The sequence below is a fragment of the Phyllobates terribilis genome, unplaced genomic scaffold (assembly GCF_046119375.1).
Source record: "Phyllobates terribilis strain yellow unplaced genomic scaffold, ASM4611937v1 Scaffold_2__4_contigs__length_985480577, whole genome shotgun sequence".
NCBI lineage: Eukaryota > Metazoa > Chordata > Amphibia > Anura > Dendrobatidae > Phyllobates > Phyllobates terribilis.
Genome location: NW_027362762.1, coordinates 758981076 through 759006182, shown reverse-complemented (window position 1 = coordinate 759006182; position 25107 = coordinate 758981076). Strand labels below are relative to the sequence as shown.

Here is a 25107-nt window from a genome sequence, read left to right as displayed (position 1 = left end):
ATATATATATACAGTCCAGTCTACAAAATGTGAAATGACAGATGAATAAAACAGAGGAAACATATACGAGAGGTAAAACACTTTATCCATTACTGCACAACTCCATTTGAATGTACACAATGTGGATCTTAAAAAAAAAAAAAAAAAAAAAAACATACTTCCCGGACCTGTGATCATGTGACACGGTTTATGTAGTGTAAGCGCTGCAACCTATCAGTGGCCAGTGATTGACTGCAGTCTTCACAGTTTGGTCAGAGTGGAGAGAGTGAAGGAACTGTATTTCATATCCATTAACCGGTTACACCACGGTAAGTACAGTATTATGTAAGGTTTAGGGTGAAGACCCTTCATCAGACAAATAGGCTATGTTCAATGCATATAGGTTAAAGGGGTCCAGACAGTGGGGTGGGATTCCCCCCAAACAGGGACAACCAAGCTGTATCAAGGCCTGAACCCATAATACTGTACTTACCGCGGTGTATCCAGTGGATATGAAATACTGAGGAATAAATCCTATATGAAGCATCTCCATCTGCCTTTAGGTGTGCAGCTCCTTCTCTCCTTCTTAGGCCACGGCTCCACTATCAGTATTCAGTCAGTATTTTTTCTCAGGAGTGGGAGCCAAAACCAGGAGTGGGTGATAAATGCAGAATTGGTGACTTGTTTCTATTATACCTTTTCTCTGATTGTTCCTCACCTGGTTTTGGCTCCCACTCCTGAGAAAAAATACTGACCGAATACTGACCAAACACTGATAGTGGGGCCATGGCCTAACATTGGTCTACAGGATCTCAGTGGTCAGCTCCAGAGGAACTAGCACTTGTCTCAAGCTAACTCTATTTCACTGGGTGTGCCACCTACCCGTTTGATTAGTACTAGTTTGGTCAGGGTGGACATCACTATTCAACTTATAAAATCACTTGGGGATACCGGACTCCGAGCAGAGGAGGGGCACCAGTCCGGGAAAAAAGTATGCACTTTTTTTTATTTTTAGAATGGACATTGGAGACATTAAAAAGGGGTTATAGGTAACTGTCCTTTAACAATCACAATTTTTCATACTATAATGAAACATTTGTAATAGCATGCACATCCTGGAGCGTCGTTACTATTCCAGTTTTACAAATAGTAATATTTTTCAGTAGAATCCAGTGAAGACTGTACAGATATGTAAAGATCAAGTAAAAACTTCACCTTAAGATTCAAAGAAGAAAAAAAAATGAAAAACTTGGGACTAACTGCATCCAGGTCAACAATAGTGGAGATCAGTCTGGAAATGTATCCCAATTTCCTCTCATTGCTTATCAAAGCATTCTAACTGTGCAGCAGGATTCCAGGTAATTGCTACAGAACGGACGATGTCCTTGGGGTTGCCTCACATCAGGACAACCGCGCATGTTTAGTTCTGTAACATAAAACTGAGCCCGAGTTATTTTACGCTCCATTCCCAAACATCAAAGGGCAATCTTAAACTATTGCGACTTGATAATAACAATGTATTAGGAGCAGATAGCAACTGCATAACAGAGAGCTGAATTAGAAACAACCACTTATATAATGGAATACTACCAGCCAAAAATGCCTTAATGTTCATGGTCTGTCAATACCTGATATTTAAAGTCATTTTTGGATTATATTTATAACCGGAAATGAAGAGTACTAAAATTTTTAAAACTGTTGTATAAATTCCGGCTCTCAGGAGAGAATGCTATGGGGCATCTGGAGCTAGATTGACAAAGATAATTACTATGAGATTACTTGTGCTTAGCAAGGTTCATGGGGCAGATTTATAGGAATTATCCAAAATGGGACAACCCCTTAATAATGGCCCCAAACTGCAGCATAAATGAAGAAAAAATATGCATACTTCCCTCCCAGACTAGCGGTGCTCCTTCGCTTTAAGTCTTAAGCCCCCACGGTGGTGTCATGACATAATGTTACTTGGCCACTGATCGGCTGGAACCTTCACAATTCCATCAGAGCAGAAAAAACAACGTTCCTCTGCTCTGAAGGGTTGTGACCGCTGCAGCTGATCAGCGGCTGCTGGCTTGCTGCAGAGTTCACACAAAATAATGTTTCGAGATCAGCGAAGGACACAGAGCGGAGGAGTTGTGCTGGTCTGGGAGGCATGTTTTTTTTTTATGCAGCATCTTAGGACCATTAATAAAGTGTTGACTTTTAGTGGAAAATCCCATTAAGAAAACTGTCTAGAATAAAAATCACCTTCGCTGCCTTAATTTCAGTTTGGGTTTTGCTTTTCTAAAAACAGAATCCTAATTAAAAGCTACGCTGAGCATTAAAAGCTAAGAATAACATAGACCGCTTTTTTTTTTTACTCTTTGAGACATAGTCGGAAATCTCCCACATTCCCTTTTAGGATTTGGTTATGCCAAGATGTTTTCATGCAAACTAGAACATAGTGGACAAGTCCTAGAAAAGCCTATGTACTTATTGGTCTATGTTCACACCTGGGTTGACTCTTCACTATGAAACTACGTCATTAATGTTGTCTTGGTGTGGTTTTTGTTCTATTAAAATATTGGACACCATGACAAAAACTCTGCATATCTTCATTTAGTCAATAGGGTATGTCGGACATTGGTGCCAGCATGTATGGAACCTAATTGAGATTCACAAAATTAAAACTGCAATTGGAAAAGAACCTCAAAAGTAGCTAGAATAAGCTTACAAGACCTAAAGCAGCAGTGCAGTTCTAGATCATTGCTTCTGCTTGATCAACCACTGCTTGAGGCTAAACCTGCCACCTTAGCAATATGGGTACCACCAGTGGTTGAAGTGTTGCGTCAAAAATCATTGTTCATCTTTGGTGGACCTTATACAAGAAGTCGCCTCTACTTTAGTAATTTTGTAACCAGTTTGACTATAGGAGAGTTATTAAGTGGCCCAAGTAGCATTTATTCTAAAATTCTGTTACTCAAAATGTTCATAAACTTCATGTTGATAAATATAACAAGTTGGTTGAAGAAAAATGAATGATTTTATCTCCGTACAACTCATTAATAAGACATCATCCAGAACAGATTCCTCTTTGTCTGAACAGGTCTGCAGGTTGCACTAGAACATAATTCAATTCATTGCTCTGGTGAAACTCAATCGTCATACAGTATTCATGTGAATGAGATGACTTCGAGGCATGTTTGATCAAATTTAATCCATTTTGGCAAGTGAACATTACCAGAAGAGGACAATTACATACAAGGTCAAGAGGTGTTTATGCACATTTACGATGCAGGTCACCTTACTAGACATGGAATACTCAAACACGGGAAAGAAAGCGTGAAGTAGCTGTACAGTTAAGAATAGACGATACCCTAAGAAGCAGACGCAGCCAATAATTGCATATTTTATTCCAAAGCCCGTTCCAATTTGTGGTATATTTATTTTTCATAGACTGTTAGGTTTAATTCTGAAAAGCTAATAAAGACAAACCATGCAGTATATAGTTAGTTTTATACATTGACCTGTAACAAAAAACGCAAAGGAACTACTCAATAAGAGATCTGGGTGGTACGGCAGGGAGTCATGTTAGGTCCAAAGTGCTGGTGGCTCTGGAGCCTTAATTCTAGGAAATATGCCAAAAGGACAAACAAAACCATAATTTGAGTGCTCTATAATGGGCCGTAAAAACATATTTCTCATGCATTACTGGCAGCTCCCCAACTTGTCTCTTGAGAACAAAAATTCCTGCCACACAAGGTCTAATCAGGGCCACACATTTATCCATCCACGTGATGGACGCTATGCTACTTGTGAGACCTCTGTTAACGCTGGCAACAAAACGTTAATAAAAGCTGATAAAAATAATGAAAGCATTAGAGTACTATTAAATTGTCACATGTACACACATTGTATCAAACACAAGTATTAGGACAAACCTCAATCATTCAATTTAGTGTTTTCATTCGGTCCCATAGCCACAGGTGTATAAAATCCAGCCCCAAGCCATGCCATCTGCCTTTACAAAATATTGTGAAAAAGTGAGTTGTTGTAAAGAGCTCATTGAATAACAGTAGATTGTGGCACTGTCACAGAATGCCACCATTGTAACAAGCCATTCAGTGAAATTTCTTTTGTCCTAAATATTCCATAATTTATTCTATTTATTTATTTTTCTTGCTTATATACCACCAATAATTCCATAATTCCACAGCGCTTTACAGATATCATCATCATTGTCCCCATTAGTGCTCACAATTTAAAGTCTCTATCAATCAACTATGAGTGGTATTAATCAAAACTGAAAGCATTTAGGATTCGCAGCAACCCAGCGACAAAGCAATAGTTGGTGGAATATTACAGATCGGAATCGCCAAGTATTCAGGCTCACACTACATTAAAGTAGCCAACATTCTGCTGACTCAATAACTACTCTGGCATTACTATCAGCACAAAAATTGTGCATCGGAAACTACACGGCACTGCTGCAGCAGCATGTAAGCCTTACATCACAAAGCACAATGCTAAGCATCAGATGGAAGTGGTGTAAAGAAACCCGCCTCTGGACTTTGGAACAATGGATGTGTCACGCTTCTATATCTAAAAATTTGATATACAATCCTAGTTTGGCGAATGCCAGGAAAATGTTACCTGCCTGACTACATTGTGCCAAATGGAATATTATGGGTGGGAATATTATGGGGTTGCTTTTCAAGGATTGGCCTAGGTCTCTTCGTTCTAGTGAAGAGAACTTTTAACACTTCACTATACCAAAGAAATTATGGATAAATGTATGCTTCCAACTTTGAAGGAACAGTTTGGGAAGACCTTCTTCTGTTCCAGCATGACTATGCCCCATTGCTTCAATTGAGGTCCACAAAGACATAGTTGGACAAGTGTAAGTTTGGTGTAGAAGAATGCGTGGTCCGCATTGAGCCCTAACCTCAACCACTCTGACACTTTTGGGATGATCTAAAGCGAAGACTGTGATCCAGGCCCTCTCACCTAACATCATTATCTAACATCACAAATGCTCCTCTACATGAATAGGCACAAATTCTCACAGACACGGTCCAAAATCACGCAGAAAGCCCTCCCAAAAAAGTGGAAGCTGGTATAGATGGAAAGAGGAAGTTGCGACTGCAGAGCAGAAAGAACAAAGATGGATAGAGAGCCAGGGTTAGAGGAGAATCTATAAGGTCAATATTACTATTATTTACTATTCTACTTTTTTTATAAAATGATGTGACCGGAAAGCTTTAAAATTACCATATTTAAGGTAAACAGTCCATTTTGATAATACACTACAGAATTAGTAAAGGTGTTGGCCACTACTTTTTTATTTATAGCCTATCCTCGAGATAGGCCATCAATATGTGATCAGTGGTGGTGCGACACACCCAGCCATCAGCTGTTGGATGGTAGCGAAACATAGCAGCTCTGTCGAAACAATAGTGGCCAAGTCTGGGTACTGCACATCTGCACCCTATTCATTTTAATAGTTCCTCAACTGTAACCTTTGTTTCCTTCAAATTTGAGTGTTATTTTTCACAGAGACCACTAGTCTAAAGACCCTCATAAACATCAAACTCAGACCATCTGAGGTGTATGGCGGCTTCCTGACTCATCTCCGACAGATGATGTTGAGGGACGATGGGGCAGGTTGAATTTAAACACCCAATCCCTGAGTTCTGACAGGAGATAGACCGCCACCGGTAGTGTCTGGCAGCAGCTTGCTCCTCTGCCCCACTGAAAACACATGAAAGCTCAGCTATAATGCAGTCAGAGGAGATACATGTGTGGGCACCTTAATGGGCTTCTGCGATTGTCCCATAAACAATATACATGACCTATCAACTGGGCAGGGAATAAATAGATCATTGCTGGAAGTCAGGCTTCTGCCACTATCTGTCATGAGAATGAGGGTCTAAAAGTCCTTTGTGTGAATGGAGCAGTAGGGAGCGTGCATGATCACTGTTCTCTGAATTGACGAGTTTATCAGCTGCCAGACACCCAACATTCATACATGTATAATCTTTTCTGTGGATAGATGATAGCTCTTGTTTAAAGAGACAAAACCCGTATAAGGGAACCCTATATAAACCATGTCTACCACCTTTTAGCCCTGTTTAATAGCTTTCCTGTAAGCCCTTAATATGAGTCCACTTCATCCACGTCAATCAAGGTTGAAGAGGCGACAATAGCGGGTGCAGAGGAGGTGCTGAGCATGATGATGATGATGGAGATCTCCTTAGGACTGCTCAGCCCTGATTACTTACTATGCGAGTGACAGTGATATGGGTGACAGCTAAACTCATACCAAGTGGCTGCAGGAACAGTATTAAAGAGAGCTAAAAGGTAGTGGACATGATTTATAAAGGGTAAACCTAGTGACAGGTTGCCTCTAAGGCTCTGTTTACACTGGCTGTTGCTTAATAAGGCTTCCATTGCTGTTTAGCATTTCATTTTGTGCTATTCTACCCAATAAATAGCACCTGTAGCCCTCCCATGTTCCCTACTCATGGCACCACCAGCCCTACTCCTCATTATGAGTTGCGGCTCTTGGACCCCTATATCTTCTCATCCATGCATACCCCATACCAGTAGAAGAGTCACCCATTCGGAGGCTGTCATTTCGCCTCGCCATGCCTGGTAACTATTAACACGATGCTCTTTGTATACAATAAAGCAATAAAAAGCATCAAAACACGCGACCGGATAGAATGGAGTAGACCCTTTCATGTTTTGATCTTTACAAAAAAAAAAAAAGGTATGCAGCCTGAAAGCAAATGGGGTTCCCTAATCTGTGTCTGGAGTTTGAAGATTTCCACATATGTAATGTATACTGAAAGTTACAGCATTGCTGCTCTTTAGAAGTGAACGCCTCCTTTCTCTTTGAAGTTTCCGCTATGAATGGCTGTCAAAAGCAACAATCAGCTTTACAGCACAATGCATTTAATATATGACAGATGAAAGAAAATAAAAGCAGACTTTGCTATGGACTCCTGTGTTCAGACACATGGAATACCTGAGATAAGATGCAAGGAGACGGGCTGTAGCGTCAGAGTGATGACTTTATGACAAGCTGTAGTTTATACATCCTGCCAACACCGGCATCGTAAATCCATTTTGAGCCATGCAGCTACGCTAAGCAATGCATTGAGTTGTGCAATAGTGACAACCCCCTCGTTGGGATCGAATACTGTTTCCCTGTTAAAATGCTGACAATTCCACATGTCAGATAATACGAGAGCTCGGTGTCTCTACTTTGATCAGGTTCTGTCAAGCTTCTCATCAGATAGCATCAGGAACTATTTCTAAAGATGCATAAAGAAAGGGGGGTAGGTGGCAGACAGAACCACTTCAAAGTACCCCGTTCTCTAAACACTTTGCTGCAGAGAAAATGGGATGTTCTCAAATTTTGATGTTTCAATTATATTTCTGAGATAGTTTGTCAGGAAAGTAAAAGCAGATGTACAAGAAGTCAAGTGTTCCTCAATCATCGTAAAGTCTAAACGTAGGGAATAAAAATCATTAAGGAACACAGCTGATGAAAGTAATCCCAAGGAGGAACCAATTTCCGCAGCTTGCAATATGTATACATTGTGTATTAAATGGAAGAAGCATGTTTGGGACGTTACTTAGATTGGAACCACTCTAAAATCCGTGCAGTCACCATGAGCAGGAAATAGTGGACATGAACCAAAGCATTTGAACATCATGAGTTAAATGTGTTTAAGGGATATGATGTAATGCCAGGATGGAATCTATAGACCTGAAAAAGACTGCAGAAAATGTGGTCCTTAAAGGGAACCTGATAGCTGATCGCTTGCTACCTGAACCAAGGGCATCGGGATTCAGAGAACGGGTTTGTTATCGCAGCTATGGATGTTTCCCAGGTCTCTCTGTGTGTGTGCGTAAAGGGAAAAGACCTGTCAATCAACAGGAGCAGGGCGGGGAAAAACCACCAGACATCCAGACTCTGGGACTGGTCATCCTAGTTGCATCGCACCCGGCTGGCCTTTAAAAGTGTGGCTAAAATGCCGGGGAGCATTTCAGAGTGAGACAAGCACGGCTGAAATAGCGGAGCCAGTGTCTGATTCATGCCTCCTGTGAATCAGCTGTCAGGTTCCCTTTAAACTCAGGCATGTAAAACTCAAATACACAGTGGGCCAAAATTAAAAACTTGGACAAAGTCGTGGGCCAAACATAATAATTCTAACATTAATCACCACAGAAAAAAAAGGGGGTGGGGTGTGAAATGGGTTGGGGGAATCTGCTTAGGGTAGGGAGAACCCCAATACTGCAGGAGAAGTTAGGGTTGTGGGGATGGTAGATAGCAGTATACAGGTGAATGCGCAGGGTGTGGTGACGGTCAAATAGAAAGAAATATAGGGACGTAGAGAACATCAGAAGTACATAAACCGCACTGAAACAATAATCGCAGATTCAAGACGGAAGGGAGTGAACACAAAGGGTAAGATCTCAATACATAGGGAAAGGGTAACAAAATGCAAAAAAACAAAATAGAGAATACATGACCGAATAGAGAAATAAAATAAATGGCATAAGCGGACCGGAGTAATAGCATACCTGTGCCCAGCTTGTGGAGGAGATAGAGGGTAGTAGGCGCTATGGTCGCTGAGATGTGTGGGAGAGCACAAGGGGAGTGTGCACTGATGTGGGAAGAAGAGGAGGGAACTTCTGGGTCAGGTTAATGCCGGTCAGGAGGTGCGTCATAGCTGGGGAGCGCGTTACTACAGGGAGTGTTGTAAATAGTCTTGGAGTGTGCAGGACCGGAAACGCGGGATTTGTAGTATTAGTGGTACATGCTCTGTCTACGCACCAGCTCTAGTAGATGTAAGGTACTTTTTCTTGTGGGCCAAGTATAATAACACTGCGTGCTAGATATTGCCCACGGGCCAGAGTTTGAGATCTAGGCAAGAGAAACTTCTTGTATTCCTTTAGGCTATAGCTCAATAGCTAAAATCAATCAGCTACACAGCAAAAAGTCTCTGTGTAGCCCAGGTCTAAAGAGGTAGCAAGATAATCTAAAACAAAAAGGGTTTGTTACTCAGACCATAAACGGCGCCACTCTTGTCCGTGGACCGTGCCTGGTACTGCAGCTATGAATGAATGAAAGATAAAAACAAGGGCAAGAATAACACTGTTTTGGAATCATGGAATCAAAATCAGACTCCGTTTCTATTCCAAGGCAGGGGCTTTACAGTAACATTGGTTGTATGATTGCAATGTAACATTGTATCTATTGATTGTCAGTGTGGTCACCAAGAAACAGCGAGGAGGCAGCTGCCAAAAATCCTAAATTACTGCATTTTTGGTTGTTGGCTGCATGTATTTTTGCCATTGTAGACTTCAATGTAAGTTGCATGTCATCGCGAATTGCTTGTGACCGGACTGTGACTTGGCAGGTTTTTTTTTTATAATCTCACCTTAAATCTAAAATATTTGTGCAAAAGTTGTCGACAAGTTGCACACATTTATTATTTGCAAAATCTATCTGACACTCAATGTTGCACAAGCAAAGTCACTGCGCGGCCGGATCCTCGTGCATCACGGTACAGGGGCAACTTCCAACAATACAAGTAATAAAACTTCATGAACCAACAAGCAAAATCCTCTGCCATGCCAAGATCTAAACCATTCTTCAAAAAGAAAGTTGTAATAATAATCCCCAGTTGGGTGTATTTCTTATTGCTATGGCTATAATGACAGGAGTATGAGTTGATCTGTGCACTCACCTCCACATGCTGGCATGTCTGGATAAGCTTGGCTAAGAGCATTTCCATCTCTGTGTTCCTTTTGATGAGACTGGTGAGGTTGCTTTCTAAGCTTTGCTGTAAAACACAAAAACACAGAAAAGTTAACGTTTCACGATACATTATTTTTAGAATTTTGCAGCACACAAAAAAATAAAGCTTAAATGTATGTGGTGTGGATGGAGAAGGCGATACCAACTCACTTTCATGTTTACTACAGCTGGATGCACAAGCTTTCATTTATTTTTACAGAGGACTGGTGGATTAAAGTCGGCTGAACCCACAGTGTTTGGCAGATGTGAATGGCCTTCTAACCCTTCGGTGAGGGATAATATTGGGGGAGAAAAGGATCAGGCAGTTTGCGATCAAGAGCACAAACTTATTGTTCTGAAGCTAGATAAGCCACTGGCGGAGCGACCCACCTCTTCATACCGAGTGTTCATGCGGAGAAGTTGGGAAAGATAGTTGTTGACTAATGTGTTTGGAAGCCTTATCTAGTAGTAATATACGTCAAAAGAACATTTACATAGGGAAACTACCAAAGCCCTCCCATCCACTGTTTAGAGCTTTAGCGCCTCGAGAGCCAATATTTTCTCTGAGGCCCACTAAACAGATCTGATCTTCAAGCACTTTTGTTATGTTGTTAATGGACAACAGATCTGCCATGGAAAATTTTAATTCTCTAACTTGAGAAAAGTACAAAAAAAGTCAAATATAAACTATGACCATTTTGCAACCATCATCCATTTAATTGTATCAATGCATCCAAAATGAAAAATAAAGCTACTTTTATTGACAGATTTTAATTGAGCAATTCCTATCATTTTGTGTCTACAGTTCCTTTGCAAATCTGTAAGTGTTCATGGTAGCTTACAACAATCAAACCCTGTATAGTCTGATCTGGGTGCTACGGCGCTCACCATGGTGAAATGCGAGCGTTTAGGCAAGCACTGCTCTGCACAGAGATGAGACTGTCTATAATGTCCTTCTATTGAGTGCTTTTGGTTTTTGCATAGGGGTCTATTCACCAAATTCCCCCCACAACAATCAAAAAGTGCAATTATCCTTTAACTTACAATTTTAGCTATTTATGAACCAAAAAAACTCAATCTGGTCATCGACAAAGCTCCCCCATGCACAATAGCTGTCAAAGAACAATTTGTTGTTCCGCAGCCATCTCTCTTCTCCCCCATACACGGGAATGCTTGGCTAAGCTGAGCCGACTGTATTCTCTGTGAGCGCCTGTATTCTCTGTGAGTGAGCCACTGCTAGACATTTCTGGCAGTGGCTTATCTCCTGGAGAACAAAAGAATCAGTGGTTCAAAACTGGACCTGCTGGGTCCTTCTCTCCCCTGACATAATCTGTCGGGAGAGTCAGGAGGCCCCCATACACATTAGGCTGTTAGCCGATGTTAGCAGGCTCATATAATATTAGTCTAATGTGTATGAGGGACTTTAGTCTTTTGCTTGCAGATCTTGTAGATTTCTTTGTGACTCACTGAGAATTGGGGCTGTCTAAAGCCCCATTGCACGACTCTCCCATACACAGGAGGGCTTCTGTGTTCTCCATGAGAGAGCGGCTGCCAGGCATCTTTAGTGGTGACTTATCCCTTAAGGTCCATTTACATGGACCGACCGGCAGCACGGTATGACTGCTGATCATAAATTACCCATCGGCAATCATTTGAATGCCTGGTTACACAGGCAGACCGACCGAAGCACAATGAGCGATCTAGTAAACAATGTGCACTGAGCCGTCTTCTTTAGTTTGCTGAATGTACTTAGACTTCCATAGTTCTCGGTGGTACAAGTCCTTTTTACACAAAATGATGCGCCGCCCACAATTTTTTTTTGTGCTGCACAAAAGATCACTTCACGCGATGAACGTTTCGCTTTTTCATCCGGTGATCGGCAGACTGTTTACACGGCAAGATAATTGGGAAATGAGGGTATTTAACGACACTTGTTCAGAAATCTCTTGCATTGTAAATGCCCTTTTAAAGAACTAACAGATAAGCAGTGTACAATCGGACATACCGGAACCTTATGCTATAGTCTGTCAGGGGCCCCGATACACATCAGACGGACGGCCGAGCTCGTCGATATGGCTGGGTTCAGACGACATTACTCTAGTGTGTATGGGTGTGTTAAGAGCTAATTTTATGTGACGGAAATTCTGCTTATCTAGATTAGTCACTAGACTAATAGTTGCTTATCGGTCAGTTCAAGCATGGCCAACTCCTCATTTATTTTTTGTTTTTTCGGTTTTCTCACGGCACACTAACACACTATTAGCACCTCCATGTTTCCCCATTCACTAATTTTCTATGCATATTTTAGCAATGAATAAATGAAAGCAAAAACATGTTACAGTAGAATTGATTCAATTTAATAATCATTAGTATAAAGATTAGTACATGAACCATCGAGTGATTCAGGTCTGTAATGATACAGTGGTGGCCAAAAGTATTGGCACCCCTGCAATTCTGTCAGATAATACTCAGTTTCTTCCTGAAAATGATTGCAATCACAAATTCTTTGGTATTATTATCTTCATTTAATTTGTCTTCAATGAAAAAACACAAAAAGAATTGTCCTAAAGCCAAATTGGATATAATTCCACACCAAACCTAAAAAAGGGGGTGGACAAAAGTATTGGCACTGTTTGAAAAATCATGTGATGCTTCTCTAATTTGTGTAATTAACAGCACCTGTAATTTATCTGTGGCACCTAATAGGTGTTGGCAATAACTAAATCACACTTGCAGCCAGTTAACATGGATTAAAGTTGACTCAACCTCTGTCCTGTGTCCTTGTGTGTACCACATTGAGCATGGAGAAAAGAAAGAAGACCAAAGAACTGTCTGAGGACTTGAGAAACCAAATTGTGAGGAAGCATGAGCAATCTCAAGGCTACAAGTCCATCTCCAAAGACCTGAATGTTCCTGGGTCTTCCGTGCGCAGTGTCATCAAGAAGTTTAAAGCCCATGGCAGTGTGGCTAACCTCCCTAGATGTGGACGGAAAAGAAAAATTGACGAGAGATTTCAACGCAAGATTGTGCGGATGGTGGATAAAGAACCTCGACTAACATCCAAACAAGTTCAAGATGTCCTGCAGTCCGAGGGTACAACAGTGTCAACCCGTACTATCCGTCGGCGTCTGAATGAAAAGGGACTGTATGGTAGGATACCCAGGAAGACCCCACTTCTTACCCCGAGACATAAAAAAGCCAGGCTGGAGTTTGCCAAAACTTACCTGAGAAAGCCTAAAATGTTTTGGAAGAATGTTCTCTGGTCAGATGAGACAAAAGTAGAGCTTTTTGGGAAAAAGCATCAACATAGTGTACAGGGAAAAAAAAGAGGCATTCAAAGAAAACAACACGGTCCCTACAGTCAAACATGGCGGAGGTTCCCTGATGTTTTGGGGTTGCTTTGCTGCCTCTGGCACTGGACTGCTTGACCGTGTGTATGGCATTATGAAGTCTGAAGACTACCAACAAATTTTGCAGCATAATGTAGGGCCCAGTGTGAGAAAGCTGGGTCTCCCTCAGAGGTCATGGGTCTTCCAGCAGGACAATGACCCAAAACACACTTCCAAAAGCACTATAAAATGGTTTGAGAGAAAGCACTGGAGACTTCTAAGGTGGCCAGCAATGAGTCCAGACCTGAATCCCATAGAACACCTGTGGAGAGATCTCAAAATGGCAGTTTGGAGAAGGCACCCTTCAAATATCAGGGACCTGGAGCAGTTTGCCAAAGAAGAATGGTCTACAATTCCAGCAGAGCATTGTAAGAAACTCATTGATGGTTACCGGAAGCGGTTGTTCGCAGTTATTTTGGCTAAAGGTTGTGCAACCAAGTATTAGGCTGAGGGTGCCAATACTTTTGTCTGGCCCATTTTTGGAGTTTTGCGTGAAATGATCAATGATTTGATTTTTGCTTCATTCTCTTTTGTGTTTTTTCCTTGCAAGCAAATTAAATGAAGATAATAATACCAAAGAATTTGTGATTGCAATCATTTTCAGGAAGAAGCTGAGTATTATCTGACAGAATTGCTGGGGTGCCAATACTTTTGGCCACCACTGTACATGGAGCTGGACAGGTTTCTGATGGGGTTCTGGTGATTTGATGCCAATAATAGTGCAGCGGAGAGCGATATTTATTTTTGCAGCTGAAAAGCTTCACATAGAGTATGTTTATGGACAGTACAAAGCAGATCCATAAATCACATTTATATGTCCTGCAGGAAGGAATTTCATTTTATGATAGCAGACGACTCTGGATACTTAAATATAAACGACCTACTTTTGTTTTAATATTGCAATAGTGACAGGTAATGAAATATACCGCTTATTATATCACCTGTCACTGCCTTATTACCCTTGTCAGGAGAACATGTAAAACGTAAAGCAAATTTATAATGTTTGAGTGCAGGTTATTAAACAATAATGTCAGAGATGTAATTGCTACTCCTTCCATTAAACGTCTTCCATGAAAAGTATACTTAAAAAACAAATATCTGAAAAAAGCCACTGACGCTTTAAATCCTTCTCATCTTACCTGTTCCACGTTGCGAATAAGAGTGATTCAACTATATGAGGACATTTCTCATAATGCGGCTTACTTATATTTTAGGCACTTTAAAATTTTTAACTAAGTATGTCATGTAGGCTGCAGAATAAGTGATTAAGACTCCTAAAAGCACAATCTTCCCGTTCCCAAGTCATTATGCCACTTATGGTATATTTAAAAATGAAATGGTATTAGATAGACACCTCTTCAACATCAACTCCCATAACTAAGACTTTCAAGTACATTTATATAAAAAAAAACTGTATGAAATAGAAAAAGAAACAAAATGCTAAATGAAATTGCATATACATATACAGACTTATCAATGAGTGCTTATAGGCAAAACCTTACCCATCAGTCATAGCCTCGGCATATTTTTAACATTCTGAAAAAACGTACACAATACATACTGTCTCCTGGGATATATTAAAGTAACGTTTAGCATTTTATAAACCAGATTCTACTAGGAATACGGGGTTGTGGTTTATGCTGTTTATTGGGATTTAACAACCACATAATACTCCTAAAAGTGGTGCTGCAAGCAAAATAATTGTATAATAAACCAGGCATGCAGCAAATATTACACAACAATATAAAAGGTTTCGCAGACAGACGGCAGTCTTGGTGCCACAGATAGAGGCGACACGGCTGACCTTGATTTAACCCTACTCTATTTGACGACTCAACATCCCGTAAAATAGACAATAAAATGTCTGATAAAAGGTCCAGAACAACAAGATAAGGACCCTACAAAGAGGACAGATATCTTGACCTGCAAGCTTGCACATACATTTGTACACTTTTCCAGGCAAACTAATATGAGGAATTCAATATGCATATATTATATTTTATAAATATAAATATATATATATACACACATATACACTGTGTGCAGAATTATTAGGCAAGTTGTATTTTAGAGGATTATTTTTATTATTGATTAACAACTATGTTCTCAATCAACCCAAAAGACTCAAATATCCAAGCTTAATATTTTTGGAAGTTGGAGTGGGTTTTTTTTTTTAGATTTGGCTATCTTAGGAGGATATCTGTTTGTGCAGGTACGTAACTATTACTGTGCAGAATTATTAGGCAACTTAATAAAAACCAAATATAATCCCATCTCACTTGTTTATTTTCACCAGGTAAACCTATATCAGTGCACAAAATTTAGAAATAAACATTTCTGACATGCAAAAACAAAAACCCAAAAAATTAGTGATCAATATAGCCACCTTTCTTTATGATGACACTCAACAGCCTTCCATCCATAGATTCTATTCTGTCAGTTGCTTGATCAGTTTTCGATCAACATTGCGTGCAGCAGCCACCACAGCCTCCCAGACACTGTTCCGAGAGGTGTACTGTTTTCCCTCCCTGTAGATCTCACATTTTATGATGGACCACAGGTTCTTTATGGGGTTCAGATCAGGTGAACAAGGGGGCCATGTCATTATTTTTTCTTCTTTTAGACCTTTACTGGCTAGCCACGCTGTGGAGTAGTTGGATGCATGTGATGGAGCATTGTCCTGCTTTTCTTGAACGATACCGACTTCTTCCTGTACCACTGCTTGAAGAAGTTGTCTTCCAGAAACTGGCAGTAGGTCTGGGAGTTGAGCTTCACTCCATCCTCAACCCGAAAAGGTCCCACAAGTTCATCTTTGATGATACCAGCCCATACCAGTAACCCACCTCCACCTTGCTAGCGTCTGAGTCGGAGTGGAGCTCTCTGTCCTTTATTGATTCAGCCTCTGGCCCATCCATCTGGCCCATCAAGAGTCACTCTCATTTCATCAGTCCATAAAACCTTTGAAAAATCAGTCTTAAGATATTTCTTGGCCCATTCTTGACGTTTTATCTTATGTTTCTTGTTCAAAGGTGGTCGTTTTTCAGCCTTCCTTACCTTGGCCATGTCTGTGAGTATCGCACACCTTGTGCTTTTTGATACTCCAGTAATGTTGCAGCTCTGAAATATGGCAAAACTGGTGGCGAATGGCATCTTGGCAGCTTCACGCTTGATTTTCCTCAATTCATGGGCAGTTATTTTGCGCCTTTTTGGGCTAACACGCTTCTTGCGACCCTGTTGGCTATTTGCCATGAAACGCTTGATTGATCACGCTTCAAAAGTTTGGAAATTTCAAGACTGCTGCATTCCTCTGCAAGACATCTCACAATTTTGGACTTTTCAGAGCCCGTCAAATCTGTCTTCTGACCCATTTTGCCAAAGGAAAGGAAGTTGCCTAATAATTAAGCACACCTTATATAAGGTGTTGATGTCATTAGACAACACCCCTCCTCATTACAGAGATGCACATAACCAGATTTACTTGACTGGTAGTTGGCTCTGAAGCCTATGCAGCTTGGAATAGGACAACATGTATAAAAAGTATCAAAGTGATCAAAATACTCATTTGCCTAATAATTCTGCACGCGGTGTATATACAGTACAGACCAAAAGTTTGGACACACCTTCTCATTTAAAGATTTTTCTGTATTTTCATGACTTTGAAAATTGTAAATTCACACTGAAGGCATCAAAACTATGAATTAACACATGTGGAATTATATACTTAACAAAAAAGTGTGAAACAACTGAAAATATGTCTTATATTCTAGGTTCTTCAAAGTAGCCACCTTTTGCTTTGATGACAGCTTTGCACACTCTTGGCATTTTCTTGATGAGCTTCAAGAGGTAGTCACCGGAAATGGTCTTCCGACAATCTTGAAGGAGTTCCAAGAGATGCTTAGCCCTTGTTGGTCCTTTTGCCTTCACTCTGCAGTCCAGCTCACCCCAAACCATTTCGATTGCGTTCAGGTCTGGTGACTGTGGAGGCCAGGTCATCTGGCGTAGCACCCCATCACTCTCGTTCTTGGTCAAAGAGCCCTTACATAGCCTGGAGGCGTGTTTGGGGTCATTGTCCTGTTGAAAAATAAATGATGGTCCAACTAAACGCAAACCGGATGGAATAGCATGCCGCTGCAAGATGCTGTGGTAGCCATGCTGGTTCAGTATGCCTTCAATTTTGAATAAATTCCCAACAGTGTCACCAGCAAAGCACCCCCACACCATCACACCTCCTCCTCCATGCTTCACAGTGGGAACCAGGCATGTAGAGCCCATCCGTTCACCTTTTCTGCGTCGCGCAAAGACACGGTGGTTTGAACCAAAGAGCTCAAATTTGGACTCATCAGACCAAAGCACAGATTTCCACTGGTCTAATGTCCATTCCTTGTGTTCTTTAACCCAAACAAGTCTCTTCTGCTTGTTGCCTGTCCTTAGCAGTGGTTTCCTAGCAGCTATTTTACCATGAAGGCCTGCTGCACAAAGTCTCCTCTTAGCAGTTGTTGTAGAGATGTGTCTGCTGCTAGAACTCTGTGTGGCATTGACCTGGTCTCTAATCTGAGCTGCTGTTAACCTGCAATTTCTGAGGCTGGTGACTCGGATAAACTTATCCTCAGAAGCAGAGGTGACTCTTGGTCTTCCTTTCCTGGGGCGGTCCTCATGTGAGCCAGTTTCTTTGTAGCGCTTGATGGTTTTTGCAACTGCACTTGGGGACAAATTCAAAGTTTGCCCAATTTTTCGGACTGACTGACCTTCATTTCTTAAAGTAATGATGGCCACTCATTTTTCTTTACTTAGCTGCTTTTTTCTTGCCATAACACAAATTCTAACAGTCTATTCAGTAGGACTATCAGCTGTGTATGCACCTGACTTCTGCACAACACAACTGATGGTCCCAACTTCATTTATAAGGCAAGAAATCCCACTTATTAAACCTGACCGGGCATACCTGTGAAGTGAGAACCATTTCCGGTGACTACCTCTTGAAGCTCATCAAGAGAATGCCAAGAGTGTGCAAAGCAGTCATCAAAGCAAAAGGTGGCTACTTTGAAGGTACCTAAGGTCCGAGTCGCAAGCCATACAGGCAAAGTACATGGCCAGCTCAGGGACGTGGGCTATTACACCACGAAAAGGGGGATAGTCAGCAAGAGCATAGAAAGAACGGTAGGCCTACACACTCACCCTGATCAGTGGGGCTCGCCCGAATGCTCTCAGATACCCAGGCCCATTCCTAACCGGTACTCCTGTTGGGTCAGTAATAACATCTGCAATAAAGACCCTGGACTGTTTGAAGCGGACTCTGAACTCTTACTATTGCGGCCTGCACTTCACCCCCAGCATTCACCTACACTGCCCTGAGGCTACACTCTTCCCGTGGGGAGTTGTCCTACCCCTGTGCTGCACACCAACACCAGCCTCAGTGGTCTGCCTCGCAGCGGCGGTTATCCCTGATAGCAATCCACGGGTGGCGTAGTCGGATATTCAAAACACTGATAAAAAGACTGCCACAATTTGGTCTGACCACCCTGAGCCACGGGATCGGGTTGCCACTACTACCCCCAGCATCGCAGAGAAGCCCGGTTCCGAGTGCCCCACGGCCCAGTAGGCGAGTCAGTTTTAGCGTAGTCGGCAGGATTGTGACCAACCCGCCACAAACGGGTATTGCGTGCCTGAAAAAGACTTTATACTTACCTGAGTGAAGTTTCCCGCCATTCGGGGCCATTTCCCGCCATCCAGAGCAGTTTCCCGCCATCGGGCGCCATCTTCGGGACGCCGCGCGGGAAGAAGAGGGGCGTGGACGTCAAAACCGAGTGAGACCTGAAGCCCCGCCCTACGCTGAGACGCTGCGCAAGGTCCTGGAAGGAGATCCAGCGGACGCCGATGTCATCGCCGAGCGACGCAAGGTCCTCACCCAGAGCATCGCAAGCGAAGCCGCGGCCTACAGAAGAGGATCGTCGGAAGGTAGGCCACGGTTAACTAGGGGGGAGGAAGATGTCGGACGCGGAGGGACCCTCTACCACCAGCGTAGCCGCTACAGCTGTGATGCCGTTTTCCATGCCCTATATCCCCGGAGCAGCCTGGCTGCCACAGTATGCTGGCGAGTCGCATACCTTGGGCGACTTTAAAGAAAGACTGTATAGCTTATTCAAAGTTTATCCCCTGACAGAACAGAAAGTAAGCATACTGATAGGGCAGTCAACTGGTGCGGCCCAGCGGGAGGTAAAGTCTTGGATAGCTGAGGAGAAAATTACTGTAAAGGGGGTTCTGACCCGTTTGCGGGACACCTTTGACACCCGTACCTCAGCAGAAATCAAAATGCAGTTCTATGGCTGTAAGCAGCAAGCCCAAGATAGCATCAGAGATTATGTCCTAAATTTACAGGAAGCCTTGGGAGCAATCAAGCAAGCTGACCCTGGCGGCGTGCAGGATACAGATAAACTGTTGACTGACCAGTTCATAGAAGGTCTGCTGTCCAGCGCCCACAGAACTCAGCTGCGCCTCATGACCCTACAGAACCCCGATTTGACTTTTGCACAGTTCAAAGATAGGGCGATCCGGGTGCTCCGAGAACCCGCACCGGGTGGCGCTGTAGCTTCCCGGCGCCCTGCCATCACTTACCACCAGGGGGCGGCGCCCTACCCCGCAGACCTTGTGGGGGCTGATGCGCAGGCTCTAAACCCATCCCCGCCTGCAAACCTGCACCATCAGGTCCAAGAACTAACAAAGAGTGTGGCTGCATTGACCAGGACCGTACAGTCGTTACAGATGGACCCGTCAGGACCAATCAAGCTGGCTTCCAGTCCGGAGGATATCCCGTGGCGTCGACGGAGGAGGATCCAGTCGTTCAGAGGGAGGCCTGCCGATCGTTACACTGAGGATGGACAGCCGATTTGCTGCCGTTACAGCCAGCCGGGACACGTAGCCAGGTACTGTACTTTAAATGGGTCCGACCTGGGGCAGAGGGCCAACCCCCAGGCATAAGGTCACCAGGCCCGTCTAATTGGCGTGATAAGTACGTAGGGGGACGCCCGGTTTTACCCGTAGTGCTGGATGGTATCCCCATGAGTGCACTGCTGGACACCGGGTCCCAAGTGACTACCATCCCCTATGTACTTTTCAAGCAGTACTGGAGTGACACTGACATAACCCGCTATCCAGACAGTGACTTGAGCATCATCGCCAGCAATGGCCAGCCCGTGCCGCAGGTGGGGTTCAGAGAGATGACCATTAAGATTGGTAAAGTTGAACTGCCGGCACAGGGAGTGATCATTGTGGACATTGACCGTCGAGAAAGTCACCCTAAAATAACCTTGGGTACTAACGTGATTGAAAATTGTCTTTCAGAAGTGATTGTAATTTTGCAGCAGGTGGCGATGAATGCGAGCTCCAGCCAACAGAGGGTCCTCCAGAAGGAGATAAGAGCCCTGATGAGACGGCAACAGGTAGAACTGTCTGGTGGTGAGATCGGTAGCGTGAGGATGAGCGACCCGTTCCCCATTGCAATGCCTCCCAAAAGTGAAATGATGATCTGGTGTCGGACTGCAATCGGGTTAAGAGGGAGAGACTACCAAGCCATGGTAGAACCCGTGCACTCAGACAGCAGGCCCACCATTTTGACAGCCCGGGGGTTGGTTGATGTCCGCCATGGAAGGGTGCCCGTCCGGATCTTAAACATTGGGGAAAGGGAAGTACACTTGCCCCGGTACGCTACACTAGCCAAATTGTATACTGCTGAACATAATGCCGTCAGGGCCGTGGAACCCTTGCCTCCATCTCCCCAGGCGGAGGGTAATGGCTCCCAGAAACCTAAGGAGGACTGGTGCCAGAAACTACACGTGGGTGCTGACTCACTCCCTTGCACCAAAAACAAGGAGTCTACCGGGTGGTTCAGGAGTACGAGAGAATCTTTAGTAAGCACCCGCTAGACTTCCGCAGGGTGAAAGGGGTAGACCACATCCCCACGGGGAGCCACCCACCAATAAAAGAGAGATACAGACCTGTACCCCCCGCACATTATCAGAACGCAAAGGGCATGCTGAGAGAAATGAAAAAAGCCGGGGTCATTAGAGACAGCTGTAGCCCCTGGGCAGCCCCCTTGGTTCTGGTAAAAAAGAAAGACGGTACCATGAGAATGTGCGTGGACTATAGACAAATCAATCGTATTACCCATAAAGACGCGTACCCGTTACCTAGGATAGAGGAGTCTTTAGCCGCACTAAAATCAGCTAATTTCTTCTCTACTTTGGACCTTACTAGCGGGTACTGGCAGGTTCCTGTGGCAGAGGCTGACAAGGAGAACACCGCCTTCACCACCCCGATGGGATTGAGCGAATTCAACTGTATGCCATTCGGGCTCTGCAACGCACCCGGGACCTTCCAGAGGCTGATGGAATGCTGTCTAGGACACTGAAACTTCGAGACGGTCCTACTTTACCTGGACGACGTGATTGTCTATTCAAAGACTTACGAGGACCATCTAAAGCACCTGGCTGAGGTGTTCGAGGCCCTGGCAGGCTTTGGCATGAAAGTGAAACCCTCCAAGTGCCATCTGTTAAAGCAGAAGGTACAGTACCTGGGGCAGGTGGTGAGTGCTGAGGGAGTAGCCCCCGACCCCGACAAGGTTACAGCCATCAAGAGCTGGCCAAGCCCCTCTAACATCAAAGAAGTGAGGCAATTCCTCGGGTTGGTAGGCTACTACCGAAGGTACATCCCCGGGTTCACTAAGATGGCAGCTCCAATGCAGGACCTCCTGATAGGTCAGTCTAAATCCAGAAGTCACAAGCCACCCTTCAAGTGGGACAAGCCGGAAGAGGAGTCCTTCCGCCAGTTGAAGATGGCCCACACGGGGGATGAGATCCTGGCCTACCCCGATTATGGCCAGCCTTTTATCCTCCACACAGACGCCAGTAATGTGGGGCTAGGAGCCGTACTGTCCCAAAACCAACAGGGCAGAGAAAGGGTGATCGCGTACGCCAGCCGGAAGCTGAGGCCCATTGAAAGGAACCCGGAGAATTACAGCTCCTTCAAGCTAGAATTCTTGGCAGTGGTGTGGGCCGTCACCGAACGGTTTAAACATTACCTGGCCTCCGCAAAGTTCACTGTGTACACGGACAACAACCCGTTAACACACCTGGACAATGCAAGACTTGGTGCCCTAGAACAGCGGTGGATGGGCCAGCTATCAAATTATGACTTCACAATCAAATACCGGGCAGGCAGAACCAATGCCCTGTCAAGAATGCCCCACCTACCCGAAGGAGAAGAAGACTCGGAAGATCTGGAGGAAGTAGAGCTCCCTGCGTTCCACCGGTATGGGGCCACTCAGTATTCTCACCGGGTAAGAGACAAAGACCTAACCACCGTCATGTTCAACCCCTTACCCCACCACGGCTGGGCTGAAACGCAAGAAAGTGACCCTGCAGTTCGCCTGGTGAAAGACCTGTTGACCCAGGCAGACGCTAGCCCTGGCCCGGACGCTCCAGAGGAAGCCAAGCAGTTATGGAAGGAGAAAAGCAGGCTATTCCTCTACGAAGGTAAGCTGTGCAAAAGGCTTGTCAACCACCGGACGCACGAGCTGACCTGGCAGGTAGTGGTCCCGAGACGGGATGCAACAATGGTCCTGGAGGCTTACCATGACAGAGCGGGACACTTCGGGTGGAAGAAACTGGAGTTCCTACTGAGAGAGCGGTTCTACTGGATCGGTATGAGAGGGGCCATAGAGAAGTGGTGCCGGGACTTTGGCCCATGTCACCTCAGAAGGAACGACCGTACCAGCCAGAAGACACACTTGAGGCCCATCGTCACCAGGCAGCCTCTTGAGCTGGTAGCTCTGGACCATGTGAAGTTGGCTCCAAGCCGGGCCGGCTACATCTATGCCCTCATGATTGTGGACCATTACTCCCGGTTCTTGGTGGTGGTCCTGGTTAAAGACTTGACGGCCAAAACGGCGGCCAGAGCCTTCCAACAACACTTCTGCCGTCCACACGGGTATCCGGAACAGGTCTTGACAGATCAGGGTCCAGCGTTTGAGGCGGAAGTCTTCCAGGAGTTCTGCAACCTCTACGGCTGTAGGAAGATTCGGACAACGCCTTACCACCCGCAAACCAACGGGCTGTGTGAGAAAATGAATAATATCGTCATTGATCTCCTCAAGATGTTGCCCCTGGAAGAACGCAGCCTGTGGCCGGAGAAGCTGCCAGACCTGATAGACTTGTACAACCATATCCCGGTGAATGCAACCAACTGCACCCCGTCTTACCTGATGCGAGCAAGACCAGGTAAGCTGCCTATGGACCTGGAGATGGGAGTCCTGACACCCGAGGACACCTCCCCAGATGAGGACTGGGATACGGAACAGCGGCTACAGTACAAGAAGGTACAGGAGAGTGTGGAGAAGAGTCTGGCTCAAGCGAGAGAAAAACAAGAGAGGCTCTTCAACCAACACGCCCCTGCTGGTCCCCTGGAACCTAGTGTGCAGGTCCTGAAGCGGAAGTGAAGGCTTCACAAGCTAGATGATCAGTGGGAGAACGACCCGTACACAGTACTGCCGTCCAACCACGACAACCCGAAGGTATGTGTAATTACCAAGGATGGAGGAGAAACCACTAGCACTGTCTCCAGAGACCACCTAAAACGTGTCCCGAGCAACTGCAGAGTCCAAGTGAAGATCAAGATGACCTTGAGCCCGCAGTGGACAAGGAGGAAATGGTCAGCACCGTTCTCGGAGAGTTCCCCCGGACCTGGACTCGGATAAATGACGCGATAGTGGTACCCGTCCTACACTTCCTTCAGTCAACCCAGCAGGAGCCTACAGGACAGCAGGAAGTACAAGAGGAACAAGCAGCCCCGGAGGCAGAAGAACCCATGCCAGCAGACCAGGAGAGTCTACCCTCTGCTGACAGTGAGCCTGCCATGCCTGCGGTAAGCCAGAGGACCCGCAGACAGCTGCCTGCCCTGCCTGTAAACCCAGCTAGTAGCGGTACCCTAAATGATAGTGGGGAAAGCCAGGTTAGACCACCACCAGACAGTGGGTTACGCAGGTCAACCGGAGCACTAGGGGTCAAGTACCAGATCGCTGGAAGATCTAAGTGCAAAGTCTACAATTACCTGTAAATATTTAATGTTTTATGTTTGTTACCTGATAACTAATAGTGTTTTCTCCAGTTTTCCTAGTTCAATGGACTGACAGGTCATGGACACTGAATGGCCGGAACTACCATGTAGATAGTTGCACTTGGTGCCCTCTTGTGAAGATGGCCACAGAAGAAAAACCTGTCTGGCGTGGCTCCCATGTGGCCCAAAGTAGTTAGCTCTTACCTTGCCACCACGCCCAAGGCCAGGAACTTGGGGTTTATAGAGACAGGTCCCCACACTGTGGAAAACTTCACCTAGTTGGGTGATATGGACACCCGGTCACGGAAGTGCCGTGACCTTAAGGACAAAATGTACTTGTATATATGTTATGTTATTGTTTATACCCTGTATTAGTGTTTCCTGTTTAGTCCCGGAGTACTAAATTTTACTAGGGGGGAATGTGTCACCCCAGGCCTGGATGCCACAAATATTAAAGGCTGTGTCTGAGAGCAGGAGGGAGGTTCCCTGGTCAGGGACCATTAGCATGCAGCACCTCCTGTCCCAGGCCAGTAGGGGGAGCAGGCTGCCCCTATAAAAGCTGGAACTGGGACAGGGTTAGAGAGACCAGAACCCACTTCGGAAGTGACCAGAAGGGTTCTCAGAGAAGAGGGACAGGTCAGCAGCAGCTGAGGAGTCAGTGAGGCAGAGGAGAGACTGCGAGCCAGGGACTGAGGCGACGAGAGCCGGTCCTGGCTGAGAGAAACACACAACCGGACATTGGGGTCCGAGGCTGTCAGGGTTGCAAGCCCAGCAGCAGAGAACCAATCCGCGAGGGATTTCAGGTCCCTTGGCCTAAGAAGCCTGGAGGCTCCGCCACATAGA

The 25107-nt window shown here is 44.7% G+C and overlaps 1 protein-coding gene across 6 annotated transcripts in view; it reads right to left on the bottom strand.

The window, feature by feature from the left end:
- The window catches only part of MID1 (midline 1), a 603051-nt gene that overhangs the window by 91700 nt on the left and 486244 nt on the right, over positions 1–25107 (bottom strand). For all 6 annotated transcript variants that reach the window (XM_073667309.1, XM_073667310.1, XM_073667311.1 and 3 more), the window contains one exon: positions 9720–9815. In XM_073667309.1, the coding sequence (XP_073523410.1) occupies positions 9720–9815 (96 nt within the window). The remainder of the gene's footprint in view (positions 1–9719; positions 9816–25107) is intronic.